The sequence below is a fragment of the Ostrinia furnacalis genome, unplaced genomic scaffold (genome assembly GCF_004193835.3).
Source record: "Ostrinia furnacalis isolate ACB-3 unplaced genomic scaffold, ASM419383v2 OfSCF3210, whole genome shotgun sequence".
Taxonomy (NCBI): Eukaryota; Metazoa; Arthropoda; class Insecta; order Lepidoptera; family Crambidae; genus Ostrinia; species Ostrinia furnacalis.
In genome coordinates, this window is record NW_021133449.1 from 132170 (window position 1) to 146280 (window position 14111).

At 35.7% G+C, this 14111-nt stretch overlaps 1 protein-coding gene and 1 long non-coding RNA gene across 2 annotated transcripts; both read right to left on the reverse strand.

The window, feature by feature from the left end:
- Window positions 1-3346: 3346 nt before the first annotated feature.
- Window positions 3347-4438, reverse strand: LOC114357514 (uncharacterized). Its single transcript, XR_003656306.1, has 4 exons — window positions 4314-4438; window positions 4146-4226; window positions 3925-3998; window positions 3347-3523 (listed from the first exon to the last, which is right to left on the reverse strand). It is a non-coding gene; the product is annotated as an uncharacterized LOC114357514 (long non-coding RNA).
- Window positions 4439-4699: 261 nt separating this feature from the next.
- On the reverse strand, window positions 4700-6811 carry LOC114357516 (GATA zinc finger domain-containing protein 10-like). Its single transcript, XM_028311150.1, has one exon. The coding sequence runs from the start codon at window positions 6809-6811 to the stop codon at window positions 4700-4702; it is 2112 nt and encodes a 703-aa protein (XP_028166951.1).
- Window positions 6812-14111: the final 7300 nt, after the last annotated feature.

Here is a 14111-nt window from a genome sequence, read left to right on the forward strand (position 1 = left end):
TCTTCCCTCTTCTTCCCTCTTCTTCCCTCTTCTTCCCTCTTCTCCCTTCTTTTTCCTTCTTCTTCCTTCTGGAGCTAGGCTGGCCGATGTCAGGCACCCAGAGGTCTGACGCGTTACAACCGGACAATGAACATGACTTATTGTCTGGTCTAACACTGCCAGAACTCCAGGCGCAGCGAATCTTCGGAGATCTTCGATCTTCTACACCTGGGGTTGTGGTCTCAGCTTCAAAGGTCAAGGCTTCCCCATAAATCATCCCATTGGTCTTAATTAAAAGATCTTTAAGGCCGCTCTATAGACCACTCCATTGGTCTTCAAAGTCTGGCTGAATTTGAATTTGCTTCTGACGCCTTAGGTAGTTTAATAGACACTAGGTATGACATAATGTTTATTTTTTTTTTACGATTTACCTAACAATACCAATTGCTCGGAGACAAAGTAAATGAATCCCCGAAGCTAACGCCATTTTCCAGTTAGAATTTCCCCATTGTACTTACTTACATTATGTATTTCTTAAATAATTTAAGGAGAAAGATATTAGCAAGTAGAACACACAATAAGTAAGGACCTGGTTATATGCTTACTTATGTTATGTATTGGTTCAAAGTATGAAATCTTTGAGATATCATGAACTCAATAAAAACTTTTATTTGTTAAATTATTTGCTATTATTGTGTTTTCTCAAGTTTGCTGATAAATAATGTTTCTGATTACTTGCATATGAATTCCTACTGTAATTTTTATTTGACTATTGGGAAGTCTTTTTCTTTTTCATCTAATTTATTTATATTATATTTTTCTAATCTAATTCTACCCGCTTTATTATTTACCGAAGTATTAATATTTCATAAACTAATCAAATATCACATTTTTTTTTGACGAGAATAGATCGTAACTTATAACTTTGACCGTTTAGTCTTTTAGAGCATCGCAACAAAACAAAACAAAAACACTACAAAGCCTAATTAAAATACAATAAAGTGATGATTCTAAGTTTAGTAATGGGTGAAGAGTTTACTAATGACGCACAGCCGGTGATGAACTTAGAGTAGAAACTCATTCTTAAACATAATAATATTAAAGGATTAATCTAATTCTTTTCCAATTTCCATCCGCCTGTTATTACAGTACTTCAGGTGCATTTCAACCTTATTCCAACTCATTAAGTTATATTATGTATATTTTTAGGCTTCAAATAATGTTTAACAGAAAAAACAAAACTGCTTAAGTTACTACTTGACTGCAGAAAGGTCTAGAAATACTGAAGAAGCAATAGCACTCCATTAAGATTAGATTTTTGGAGCTTAAAGAGCTTTTTTAACAATGTTGTAAGTTCCTATGCTCGAAAATGTACTTTCGTCAACTAGTATGTTAAACTACGAGTGTCGTATTCCTACCAGTTTTTGAGACACAGGATCCGTCAATTTGAATTGGACTTTTTCAAATTCTTTATAAGTATGGCCCTATGGCACCTTTCAAATCACAAACGCCCCAAATAATATATGTATAGGCCAGCTATTAAAATATGTAAGGAAACGTTTTATTTTAATCAAATCATCTGCAAACACTTACCTTATATACCTAAATATTTCTAAGAAAAAAGCAAACAAGGCAGGAATTTCCGCAATCGCACCTGATGTTAAGTAAGACGCAGTGTTATCTAGGATGGTACAATAATATAAAATAGTGGTAAAATTTTCAAGTTGTCCGAGTGTGAAAAGTTTAGTGGAAACTAAGACATCCTACATATTTAATGCCTACCTACTTCACACCTACATAATTTAAAGTTTATTTAATGTACAGTCACGGAATGAAAAGGTTCGTCAGTTTTCAAATTGATTCCTTCAACGAATCGCGAGCACATATTACCTTTTGAAACTATGTTACAGAATAATCTCGAGTTAGAGAAAATAATCTTTAACTGTTCATCAGTTAAGTTCAAAATTATTCAGATCAACGTTGTTTGACGATTTAACTTGTCAAGAAGACTATTATCTATACTTATAATAAATCTGTAGAGAGGTCAATTCTGTACATGAAATATATTTTCAAAATAACTATCAGGGGGTGATTAGTGATCGATACTGATGCCAAAAATGCAATCAGTAAAATTTTTGTCTGTCTGTCTGTCTGTCTGTCTGTCTGTCTGTCTGTATGTTCCTTATAGAAACAAAAACTACTCAACGGATTTTAACGAAACTTGGTACAATTATTCTTTATACTCCTGGGCAGGTTATAGGATACTTAGGAATTCCCACGGGAACGGGAATTAGCGGGAAAGTCTTTTTGTATGAAAAATCTAAACCGCTTAAGTTAGACGCTTGAAATTTGGCATGCAGGTACCTTAGTAAACTTAAAGCTTAGTTGCAACAGGATATTGCAAAATTCTTACGGGAACGGGAGTTAGCGGGAAAAAACATTTGTATGAAAAATCTAAACCGCTTTAGTTAGACGCTTGAAATTTGGCATGCAGGTACCTTAGTAAACTTAAAGCTTAGTTACAACAGGATATTGCAAAATTCCCAAGGGAACGGGAGTTAGCGGGACAAAACATTTGTATGAAAAAATCTAAACCGCGTAAGATAGACGCTTGAAATTTGGCATGCAGGTACCTTAGTAAATTTAAAGCTTAGTTACAACAGGATATTGCAAAATTCCCACGGGAACGGGAGTTAGCGGGAAAAAACATTTGTATGAAAAAATCTGAACTGCGTAAGATAGATGAAGGGGGGGTAAAACGAGATCCACGCGTACGAAGTCGCGGGCGGCCGCTAGTGATTCATAAACTAAAACCTTCTTGTTGGTTCAACCTGCCATTATCTATTAAATAAAAAAACTTCATTTTGTAACTTTGCACTGATGGGATAGAAAAATAAACAAGCAAAACCTTATTCGTTAGCAAACGTCATATTTATTTAAATGTTAGCAGCAATGTTTCTTGCACTGTTATGTTGGCAGGTTTGACTCTTACAGTGCAAGCGAAAACCGACACTAAGGTGACGAACCTTTTCATTCCGCGACTGTACATACTAGCTGTTTCTTTATCTACCTATTTATATTCATACTGTACATAGGTATATTTAATCATGTTATTTACTATGAGACAGCAAAGATGTAGAATAATAAATTGATGCCATATTATTTACAGTAATAACTATGGCAATAATACAATCATATTAATACTGGAAGTTATACTGATTAAGGCTAACACTCATAATTAAAAACTACAATGAAAAACTGCGATTTTAGACAGTTTCGTGGCTTTCTGTTGCCGATATTTTAGCATTATTATGCATTAAGTACATCTCAAGTCCTTAAAAGTAGTTTAATTACTGTAACTATTACGATATTACATTCACAATTCTAGACACGAATATGTCGTGTCACTGCTAAGAAATTACACACAAACATCTGAAATGAGCACAAAATGTACTAAACTACTCCACCTACTTGGTGCTGGTACTGGCCACGAAATGATGGATGGCAGCGGCGACTTACCGCTCCGTCTGCCGGCTGCGAGCAACTATAACAAAATGGCTTCATCAGTAAATGTCAGAGCAGAAATAAATACTTACTTAATTGGACTGCCAAAAATACTTTTAACTGGTCTTTTGACTGGCTTGGACTTTATTTATCAATAAAACGTTGCTTGGCTTGGCGTTGGCTGGTCTATTAAGAAGACGTTGGATGCAGGCCGCCACCAACCGGCCATTGCGGAAATCATTAGGGGAGGCCTATGTTCAGCAGTGGATGTCCTATGGCTTAAATTATGATGATGAATAAGACTTTAAGCTGTGTGAACTTTACCATATTAGTTACTTACCACATATGTTAAAAACATTACTTTTACATAATTAAATATTATTAATTAATGTATTATCTGACTTATAAAATAAATAAATTCAAGTCAAATGTGTGTCTTACCTTTGACAACTACAACTTCGTTTATTTTCTTGAAACCGAATGCTACGTAGAATCGGAAGCACGTAGTGTTGTTGCTGAAAAATAAACACTTTTTAATTGTTTGTCTAACGTATTATTTTAAAATTTTCAAACATTTTTCACGGTGTACTTTTTTCATATTTTATAAGTAGGTAAAACGTATTTAAAATTGATATAATTAAAAGGAAAAGATTGTCTCGTACCTTATAAAGCCTTTATTTTCTTGAACTATGTACGTATATTGTCCCCCAGTGAGTATTGTCCTTCAGTCGCAACAATAAATTCTGCAACAAAAACAATTTTTACTTTTTACCAATTACTCTAAAATTAAAACTGTATTAATTTATTCATATTAGTTACTATTGAATTACCTTCTACTAAATTTTCAGGTAGCTCTGTAGCAGTCCAGTCTTATTTCTTTGTATTACTTATTTATTATGTTTATTATTACTATGTATATGGTTATTAATTTCTTCTTCAACAGTTAATGGAGTTCAAAAAATATTTACTAATTACTTATTGTACTTATGTGTCTCATTGTTTTTCTTATATTATCTAAAATAATTATTATATTTAGTCCAATAATAATATGATGTATTAAAACACTTATTAAATCGGTATGTACACTAATGTCTTCAGTAGTTTCTGAAACAAAAAAGTTTAGATAAGTGAACATGAACTTGGTGTTTTATAATTGAAAACATTAAAAAAATATTGCGTGTAAAATACTTTACCTCAGAAAACTATAAGTCTACTGTTATTGACGTTTCCTGTAACGTTCGATCTTTAACATCCGGATGCATGGTGCGCAGGAGCAACCCGGCACTGGCCATCGACCGTGATGCAGCGCCTCGGGCCTCTGTGGCCAGTTCTGGCTGATGGGGGCCTGGTGCTGGCCGCCTTGATGCATCGCAATCGACGGCATGCGCGAGTTCGGCCATTGCTGGCCCATATGACCACGCTGGAACATCTGGCTGTTATTAGGCGTGCTAGTGGCTGGCATGTTATTCGCAGCCATGTTATTCCCAGCCATATTATTCGCCGCGGCCATAATATTTGCTGCGATATTATTCGCTGCAATATTATTTGTTGCTATATTTTTATTTGCTGCCATAATATTCGCCGCAATATTATTTGGTGGCATATTATTCGCTGCCAAATTATTCAATGCCATATTATTTGCAGGCATAATATCATTCGATGGCATATTAGTAACTGTCATGTTACTGGCTGCCATGTGGCTGGCTACAATATTATTGGTAGCAATATTACTTGGCCAGTCAGATGTGCTGTTGCGACGGGTATATACTTGTTTCCTCGAATATGTCTTAGGCGCAGGTTGAGGACGTTCGATCCTCGTATTGCGCAAATTAGTCTCGTTTTGCTCAATTCGTGGTCTCTTCGGGGCTGGCTCTTCTCTGTCTGGTTCAGGGATGTCGTTTGTGTAAGAGTTTACCGCGGCTGGGGGTGGCATTTGATGATATTGTTGTGAGTGTATCATAGATTGGTGAAGCAGTGGTGGTTGTATTTGTTGGTGATGCGGTGGTGATTCCATTTGTTGATTCAGCTGCGGCTCTTGTGGTTGCTGCTGCGGCGGTGACGTCCGCAGCGGTTGCTGCGGCTGGTTAGGCATATGGTGCAACCCCTGAACATATCTTTGTTCCTGTTCTTGCTGTTGTAACAATTGTTGATGTTGTTTTTGCAACATCATTAAGTGATTTCCAGAAGACAAATCCAAAGTATTCATATTCTCAGTATTCGAATATTGTTGTAAGTTTGGATATGGTAAGAACCTGTGGTTTCCCAATTCATTTCTACCGAACAATTCCATTCGATCAAAATGCGTCGACGGGGGATAATACAGTGTATGTGGGGACACATACTCGTGCCCTGGTCCTGGATTAAAAACAGACTTCGGCCTCGGGCAAAAAATGTCTTGTTCATTCTCTGTGACCTTTTTGACTAAGGGTATGGGAGTTTCCGGTGATCCGTCGTGTCCTCTGTCAGGGGCCGACGGCAAAAGTGTTTGCAAGTGGTATTTTAATACCGACCCGCTAGAACCAGGTACAGACGATGGATCTGTTCGTACAGGTTTATTCTGTGATACCGGTTCATCAAACGGTTGCTGCTGTGTTGATGGTAGTTGCTCATGTATAATGTCATTGTATTCAATTGGTGGTATCATCCGACTTTCTGTGATCTGTACTGTCTCTTTTCTGCTGACTGGTGGTGACTGGTTACTGCTGTCCATTTGTGAAGTCGAATCTTGAGATGTATTCGATTCCTGAGCCCATCTGTTTAAGATGAAGGTCTTTGGATTTACATCCATGGAACGTGAACTTGACAAGTCCATATCTCTTCTTTGGGGTAAACTTGCTGTGATATTTGGCACGTTACTTTTTACTGGTGCTTCTGTACGAGCGTGGCAATTCCCAGATATGTCGGTGTTAATCCCGATCTCTTTTACTGATATAATGGAGTTAGGTCTATATCTTTGTCTACTCGAACTTTCTGTCACGGTATTACGAGCAGTTTTAGGAGGCCTTTTGTAGTTTTTGTGCAGTGCCTCAAGTATCGATTGGTCTACACACGAGGCACTGATATATTTATTCTTTTCTGGCGACTCTGGCGGGTCTTCGTCGTCGCTGTCGCTGTCTATTAAGATAGGCTCTGTTTCCACAGTGTACTTCTTCGCACTGTAGTTGTACACCACGCCATAACAAAGGGTGCATAACCGCAAAATGCTAATTTTATATGTCCTTATAAAATATAACATGTGCTCTTCAACATCCGAAAGGTAAATAGATTGTTCTGTTTGTACCGTTTTATTGGAGCAAGTAATCTCTTCATGGCTTCTCATATAAGTCATAGTTATTAATTAATTAATACTAATGTTTTGTTAACCTGAAACAAAGAAAAAAATCTAAAATTATGAATTTGAGTTATTATAAATTTTGTTATTATTAAGTAACGTAAAAAATTATTAATTGACACTGATTGCCTCAGATGGGATCTGCACCTACCTACAACATTACGTGACTGAGCCCTTTCTAGCTAGCTTTATTTATTTATGATCACATAAAGAAACAATACCTAATACTGCCTCCTAGAACGTTCAAATACAATATGGTGCCATAAATTCATTAATATCGTCAAACAAAGAAAAAGTTGATAATTGAGTTCCTACTTAAGTAAATCAGCTCAAATGAGTCGTTTTTTTTTTATTTCAAAATTATCAGGATTAAAAATAAATAATTAATTATCTAAAAACTGTATAATAACATATTTCAACTATTCGATTGTTACAATTAACCAAAAATGTAGTAGGCATTTAGTGTACTTAGGTAACTCCATTTATTTAACTTTTTAAAATCTAAATGAAATAATTAAAAAAATCTCAGCACGTAAAGCTTTATAAAATTAAGAGGAACTAGTTTTCTATTAACTACGAATATTATGTTAATGTTCCAATACGAGTTTCTTGAAAGACAAGTAAAAGTGAGCTCGCCTGGCTTGCCCAAGGAATCTGTAGGCGCACGAGTACCCCACCTAGCCCAAGCTATTCTGGGAGGTCAAGCTCGATTGACCTACGCAAGTGACTTGCGTGCGCATGTTGAATTAAACCCTAGCCTGGGAGACCAAGCTTACTTCGCCGACGTAAGTTTACAGTGCGCGCATTTCGTACGATAAAAAATCAATAATCAAAATGGCCGACATCAACTAGGTAACCCACGCCACTCAAAGCGTCTTGTATAACGAAACCCCACCCCACCCCAGCCTGGGAGGCCGAGCTTGCTTGGCTCACGCAAATATACTGCGCGCGCATATTGTACGATGAAAAATCAATAATGACCGACATCAACTAGGTACCCCCCCTCCTTGTATTTAACAAAACCCCACCCAACCCCAGCCTGGGAGGCCGAGCTTGCTTGGCTCTCGCAAGTACACTGCGCGCGCATATTGTACGATGAAAAATCAATAATGGCTGACATCAACTAGGTACCCCACCCCACTCAAAGCATCGTGTATAACGAAGCCCCACCCCACCCTAGCCTGGGAGGCCGAGCTTGCTTGGCTCACGCAAGTACACTGCGCGCTCATTTTGTGCAATGAATCAATGATGATCAATGGCAACTACCATATTAACCAAAGCGAAAAAAATTCTAAGATGGCCGACCCCAAAACTCTAAAAACATTTGAAGGTTTTATTAATATTTATCACTAACTATTGTATTGTTATAAAATACTTGGCCTGCGTATACAATCTTTTAATTGAAATCTACCACGATTAAAAAAGTGACAATAATATTTATCTATACCGATGTTTGCTGAATTTCACCTAATAGGAGTTCACTTTTAATTAATTAATAACTTCTATAGTCTTAAAATTGTATTGAAAGACGAGTAATCGTACTCGAGTCTGAGCGCAAACTGCCAGCTTACCTCGCGGCACTAGCCCGGGCAAGGCCTAGCTCACTTGGCTTTACAAAGAGACTGCGCGCGCATCACGATGAAAAATCGATAATGACTGCGTCATCTACCCTGAATCCTGACCAAAGTGGACCTGACAGAGTATGTTGACTTCACTACATTTTAAATAAATATTAAAACTTAGTTTGCGTCTTGAAATAAACCGCGGAAAAAAAATACAGCCTTTACTTACACAAAGATCCTCACTGAATTCACCTCAGGACCGACCACCATAACCATGTTTCGATTACAAATTTTAACAAAGTAGGTACCTCTGCTTTTATTACAAGTTGGTAAAAGACGAGTAGTCGTACTCGAGTCTGAGCAAGAACTGGCTAGCTCACCTCGCTGCTCTAACCCGGGGCCCGCGCACCGAGCTCACTTGGCTCACCCAAGGTTAATGCGCGCGCATCATACAGATGAAAAATTATTAACTGTATCCGATGTTACGGAATGAAAATGGAGGCTCCAAGATGGCCGTCTATTGAAAGCTATCAAAAATATTCTGTATTTAATGCAAGTATTAAATGAAATCCAAGTTTACTTACATAAAATGACTCACTGAATTTAAAAAGAGAAACTACATTCTTCAAAATAATTTAAATCTGAATATGAACGTTCACTTTTAAAATTCTAACACTGTATCAATTTTATGGCCTATTATTAAAGTGTAGAGACAAGTAGTCGTACTCGAGTCTGAGCAAGAACTGGCTAGCTCACCTCGCTGCTCTAACCCGGGGCCCGGGCACCGAGCTCACTTGGCTCACCCAAGGTTAATGCGCGCGCATCATGCAGATGAAAAATTATTAACATCCGATGTTATGGAATGAAAATGGGGGCTCCAAGATGGCTGCCTCTTGAAAGCTATCTACAATATTCTGTATTTATTTGATGCCAGTATTAAATTAAATCCAAGTTTACTTACCTACATAAAAGGGCTCACTGAATTTAGATAAAAGAAACCGCATTCTTCAAAATAATTTAGAATATGAACGTTCACTTTTAAAATTCTAACACTGTATCTATTTTTTGGCCTACTATTAAAGTGTATTAAAAGACAAGTAGTCGTACTCGAGTCTGAGCAAGAACTGGCTAGCTCACCCCGCTGCGCTAACCCGGGGCCCGGGCACCGAGCTCACTTGGCTCACCCAAGGTAAATGCGCGCGCATCATGCAGATATCTGATGTTACTAACGTAACCAAATTGGAATAAACGTCCATTGAAAGCTATCAAAAATATTCTGTATTTAATGCAAGTATTAAATGAAATCCAAGTTTACTTACATAAAAGGGCTCACTGAATTTAGATAAAAGAAACCGCATTCTTCAAAATAATTTTAAATCTAAATAAATGAACGTTCACTTTTAAAATTCTAACACTGTATCTATTTTATGGCCTGTTATTAAAGTGTAAAGACAAGTAGTCGTACTCGAGTTTGAGCAAGAACTGGCTAGCTCACCCCGCTGCGCTAACCCGGGGGCCCGGGCACCGAGCTCACTTGGCTCACCCAAGGTTATTGCGCGCGCATCATGCAGATGAAAAATTAATAACATCCGATGTCGACTAGCGTAACCAAAGTGAAATGAAAATGAAGGCTCCAAGATGGCCGCCTATTGAAAGCTTCAGAAATATTTTGTATTTATTTGATGCCAGTATTAAATTAAATCCAAGTTTACTTACTTAAAAGAGCTCACTGAATTTAGATAAAGAACACTGAATTTATGTTTAAGTCAATTATTATAAAAGTGTACTAAAACACAAGTGGTCCCATTCAGGTCTGACCGAAAACTGCTGGGCATTCGGCCGCGTTAGCCTGGGAATCGAGCTTGCTTGGCTTGCCCAAGGTTATTGCGCGCGCATAACACGATGAAAAATCAATAATGACATATTATTTTTATCTACCATTACCAAAGTGGTCTGAAAATGGGGCCTACAAGATGGCCACCCTTTGAAAGTAATCAACAATAATTTATGTTGTATCCAGCTTAGTCCGCAAAGCTTGCCTGGGAGACCAAGCTTACTTGGCTACCGACAAGTGTACTGCGCGCCCATGTTGTACAAAATCGATAATGGCTGACACCAATGACCAAACTACCCCTACCAAAGTCTACAGAAATCATGACTTGAAGTCAGATGAATTCATTTAAAAATAAGAACAGTATTTACTTACATATAAGGATCCGCTGATTGAAAATCTGTTTAACTACTTTTCAAATATTATTTTCAATGTAAGGTTACCAGACGAGTGTCCGTACTCGAGTCTGAACGCGGACTGCGGGCGCTAGCCCGGGCGTAGCTTAGCTCGCCTTGCGTGCCCAAGGTTATTTGCGTGCGCATATCGTGTGATGAAATCAATAATGACTGATATCCATGTAGCACCAAGGATATAACGATTTTACGATAAAATTAATCATTTTAGACCTTATTTCAAGAACAACTCTACTTGTAATTTTAAAATTTCAGATTATTAAATCGAACGCACATTAAAATATATCTGAAACAATGACGTGAAAATTGCGTTGAAATATTTTTAAATAATTACTTAACTAGAAATTAAAGTCATTATAATGATTTGATATGGTAACTCGGCTACTAAACAGTACTGAGTAACGCTAGCCCGGGGAACGCAAGCTAACTTTACTTACTGGGCGTGAAACTCTTTGTTGTCACAAGTTTTTAAACTTTTACTAATAAAATGTGAATCGTAAAACATTTTTTTGAGCTTACATTGCAAACGCTGGCTGAAGTCTATGATTTAGTGTCAGCAATGCACCCGTGCGAAGTCGCTTTTCAAAAGAGCAGACGGCTGCTCTCCGTACCGACCTATGTCCCACTGAGTGAGCCCTAGAAATCTGGGCCCAGAGCCCTGGACCAGGTGACGTCAATGGCTCGCTGGGCGGGGTCTAGCCCGGGAAAGGCGTGGCACACCCTCCTTAGATTTACGACTCGAACTGCCACGCCTGTTTTAATAAATAAATTAATTTGTTTATTTTATTGTTCTTTGCCGAGAATTCTTGCCGGCTACTGAATTTTCAGAATTCTGGTGGATTGGATGGATTTGTTGAAATATGTTTTTGATACAGTAGGTGAAGGAGTAAATACATTTTTTTTACTTAATTGGATGTTTACTTAAAAAATGCCAAAAAGTTCTTAATTTCCCATTTTTTTGTTTCATCTTAATGTGGCGTGCATTCATAGTAATTTAGGTATATTTTTTATATTTTTACCACTGCATTTTTAATTTTTTGTAAATTTTATTGGCTTTTTTAAATAATTTTATTTTTGTTTTTCGGTATTTTCATTAAACATAGACCTGAATACAACCAACAATTCGTTACTATTTTTAACAATATCAAATATTTTAGGCTTGCGAATTTTGTGTAATTTTTACCAATGATAATTACAACATAAAAATTATTTATTAATAAATAATTATAACATAGAAAAAAACACAAATTCTTAACATCTTCGATTTTTACTGCTCTGCTCGTACAACGAAGAAATTTATTTACGAATAATCACAAGATTTTGAATATCACTTGTGTTGTTCGAAAATAAACTTACTCCGTCAGTACGAAGTTCTTCTTGCGTTCCAGCCTATCGTAAATGAAAAATTCTGAAAATACTTTCTTACGCCCGTATTCACAAACGATGATTGCTTAAGTGAAGCAGCAAATCGGACGCACAGCGTTGAATAGAGCTCTGTGATTGGTTCGTATGTTACCCTGTGCGTCCACGCGCACTGTGAGACCTCATAGTTTGTGAATACGGACGTTAAAACACAACAAGCTACTAAAGTCAGATCGTGGACATCAAAAAACTCTACCATTGTAACGAGTAGATTAACATTTTTGATCAACAATTATTATTTTTATTCACCAAGTTAACTGTTATAAGTATAATTTTATTTTTAAAAAGATTAAAAACAAGTCAAAACTTTCTTTAATTAGCTTAACCTTTTAATAAAAGTATTTTATTTTCAGTTAACAACTTTACAATTTTAAGAAAGCTTACTTATTTGTTAGAAGGAGACTGTTACAGAAATTTTAAGTTAGAAATGGTGTTCTTTCTACAAAATATTAACTGAAATGATGTCTCATGTTTAAGACAAACTTTACTTTGCAGTTTGTGTTTGCAATAAATGTTTGTTTCTTTCTATTTTTTAGGTACTTACAAACTTTTTTCACACTTAGTTACAGTTTTAATTATTATAATTTGTGGTTAAAATATTTTTTATATTGTTTTTAACCATTTTTCTAATTTATTTAACCTTTTTTATTAAATTATACTGAAACGACTACAAATGTTAACCAAACTCGTATGATATCACTTATAGCTAACCCTACCTTGAGTCTTCGTCGTCGTTTTCTATTCGTACATAAAGTACAGTTTATTCCCGCCACACATAGTAACAACATGTGCCCAAAAATAAACTATACCTCATGCCCGAAATATTTTTCTTCTTCTTCGGTCTTCTGTGCGGCAGTGGTGCTTATACTTAAAATATAATTAAGAACTTACAACTATAATGAATGGACACAAAATCTTTATTTCATTTATTTTACAAACATTGTTTTATTAATTTAAAGTTACCTAATAAAATCTATACTAGCTGATCTGCTGCAGAATACCTACGAAATTGTGTTGTATTGAAACAACACATGATATTATTTAAGCATTTGTAAAATTTAATAAGTACAAAATTAAATAACTTGAAGATCTTTCTTAATCGGATCCATAAACAAATTCTGTACGGACTAATTGTACTATGACCTTAGTTTTAACTAAGCTTTTATATGATAATTACTGATACAGAAAGAATATTTAAATTAATTTCTCAAGTAAAATTATTATACAATTAAAAATAATTAATATTTGTACAATTTTATAAAAAAAAACTTAGTTTTCTTGAAGCGCGCTATAATTTGGTTTAAGAAAAAAACATGTGGACCTAAAGACGCAAGTTTAACTGAGAAACTTGCATTATGACGAAAAAGAACAACTTAATTAATAAAAAGATAAATTCTTAATTTTCAACACCTTCTTTTCTGACTTATTCCTAAACCTAACTTAATATTAAAATAGATAATCACTAGGGCCTATCTAATAAATCAACAATTCAATCACCACCAAAAAGTTAAAAGTTTGCTGTTCATCTATGTTCTTTGATTTCTTTTTATTATCTTTATTAATGTTTGAAAAATTGACAAAGTAATAAATTAAGCGATAGTTTAGTTTATCCGAACTGAGGCAATCGATTTCAATTTAATAATCTTTTTTAATATTTTTTTTTAATAAATTCTCAAATTATTTTTACTCAAAATTTGATATTACCTAAAATTACTTCGAGTGAAATAGTGAAATTTCACTCTATTTACTAATTTTAAAATTGGTGTTCAACACCCAAAAACTCTTAAAAACTAAACCGCAAGGGAGGGACAAGGGGAGGGACCACTTACTTGCAAGTTTATGTTGTATTCTGCTTCCTCCGCCTCTCTCCTCAATTCTCCTTCTGCATACCGCTTTTCTAAAACAAAATCACCAACTTTAGAAACCGTTAACTCGTTTTTTTATTAATAAAAATAAATTACAATCTATTTCACGTAATAAATTAAAGCGGTGTTGACGGAGTTGTATTACTTACCTATTATTTAAATAAACGTGTATTTCTTTTCGCTTTTTTCTTCAGAATTTTTCTT

Excerpts from the sequence above, each read along its gene's own strand:
- LOC114357516 (XM_028311150.1), bottom strand. The coding sequence starts at position 6,811 with ATGACTTATATGAGAAGCCATGAAGAGATTACTTGCTCCAATAAAACG.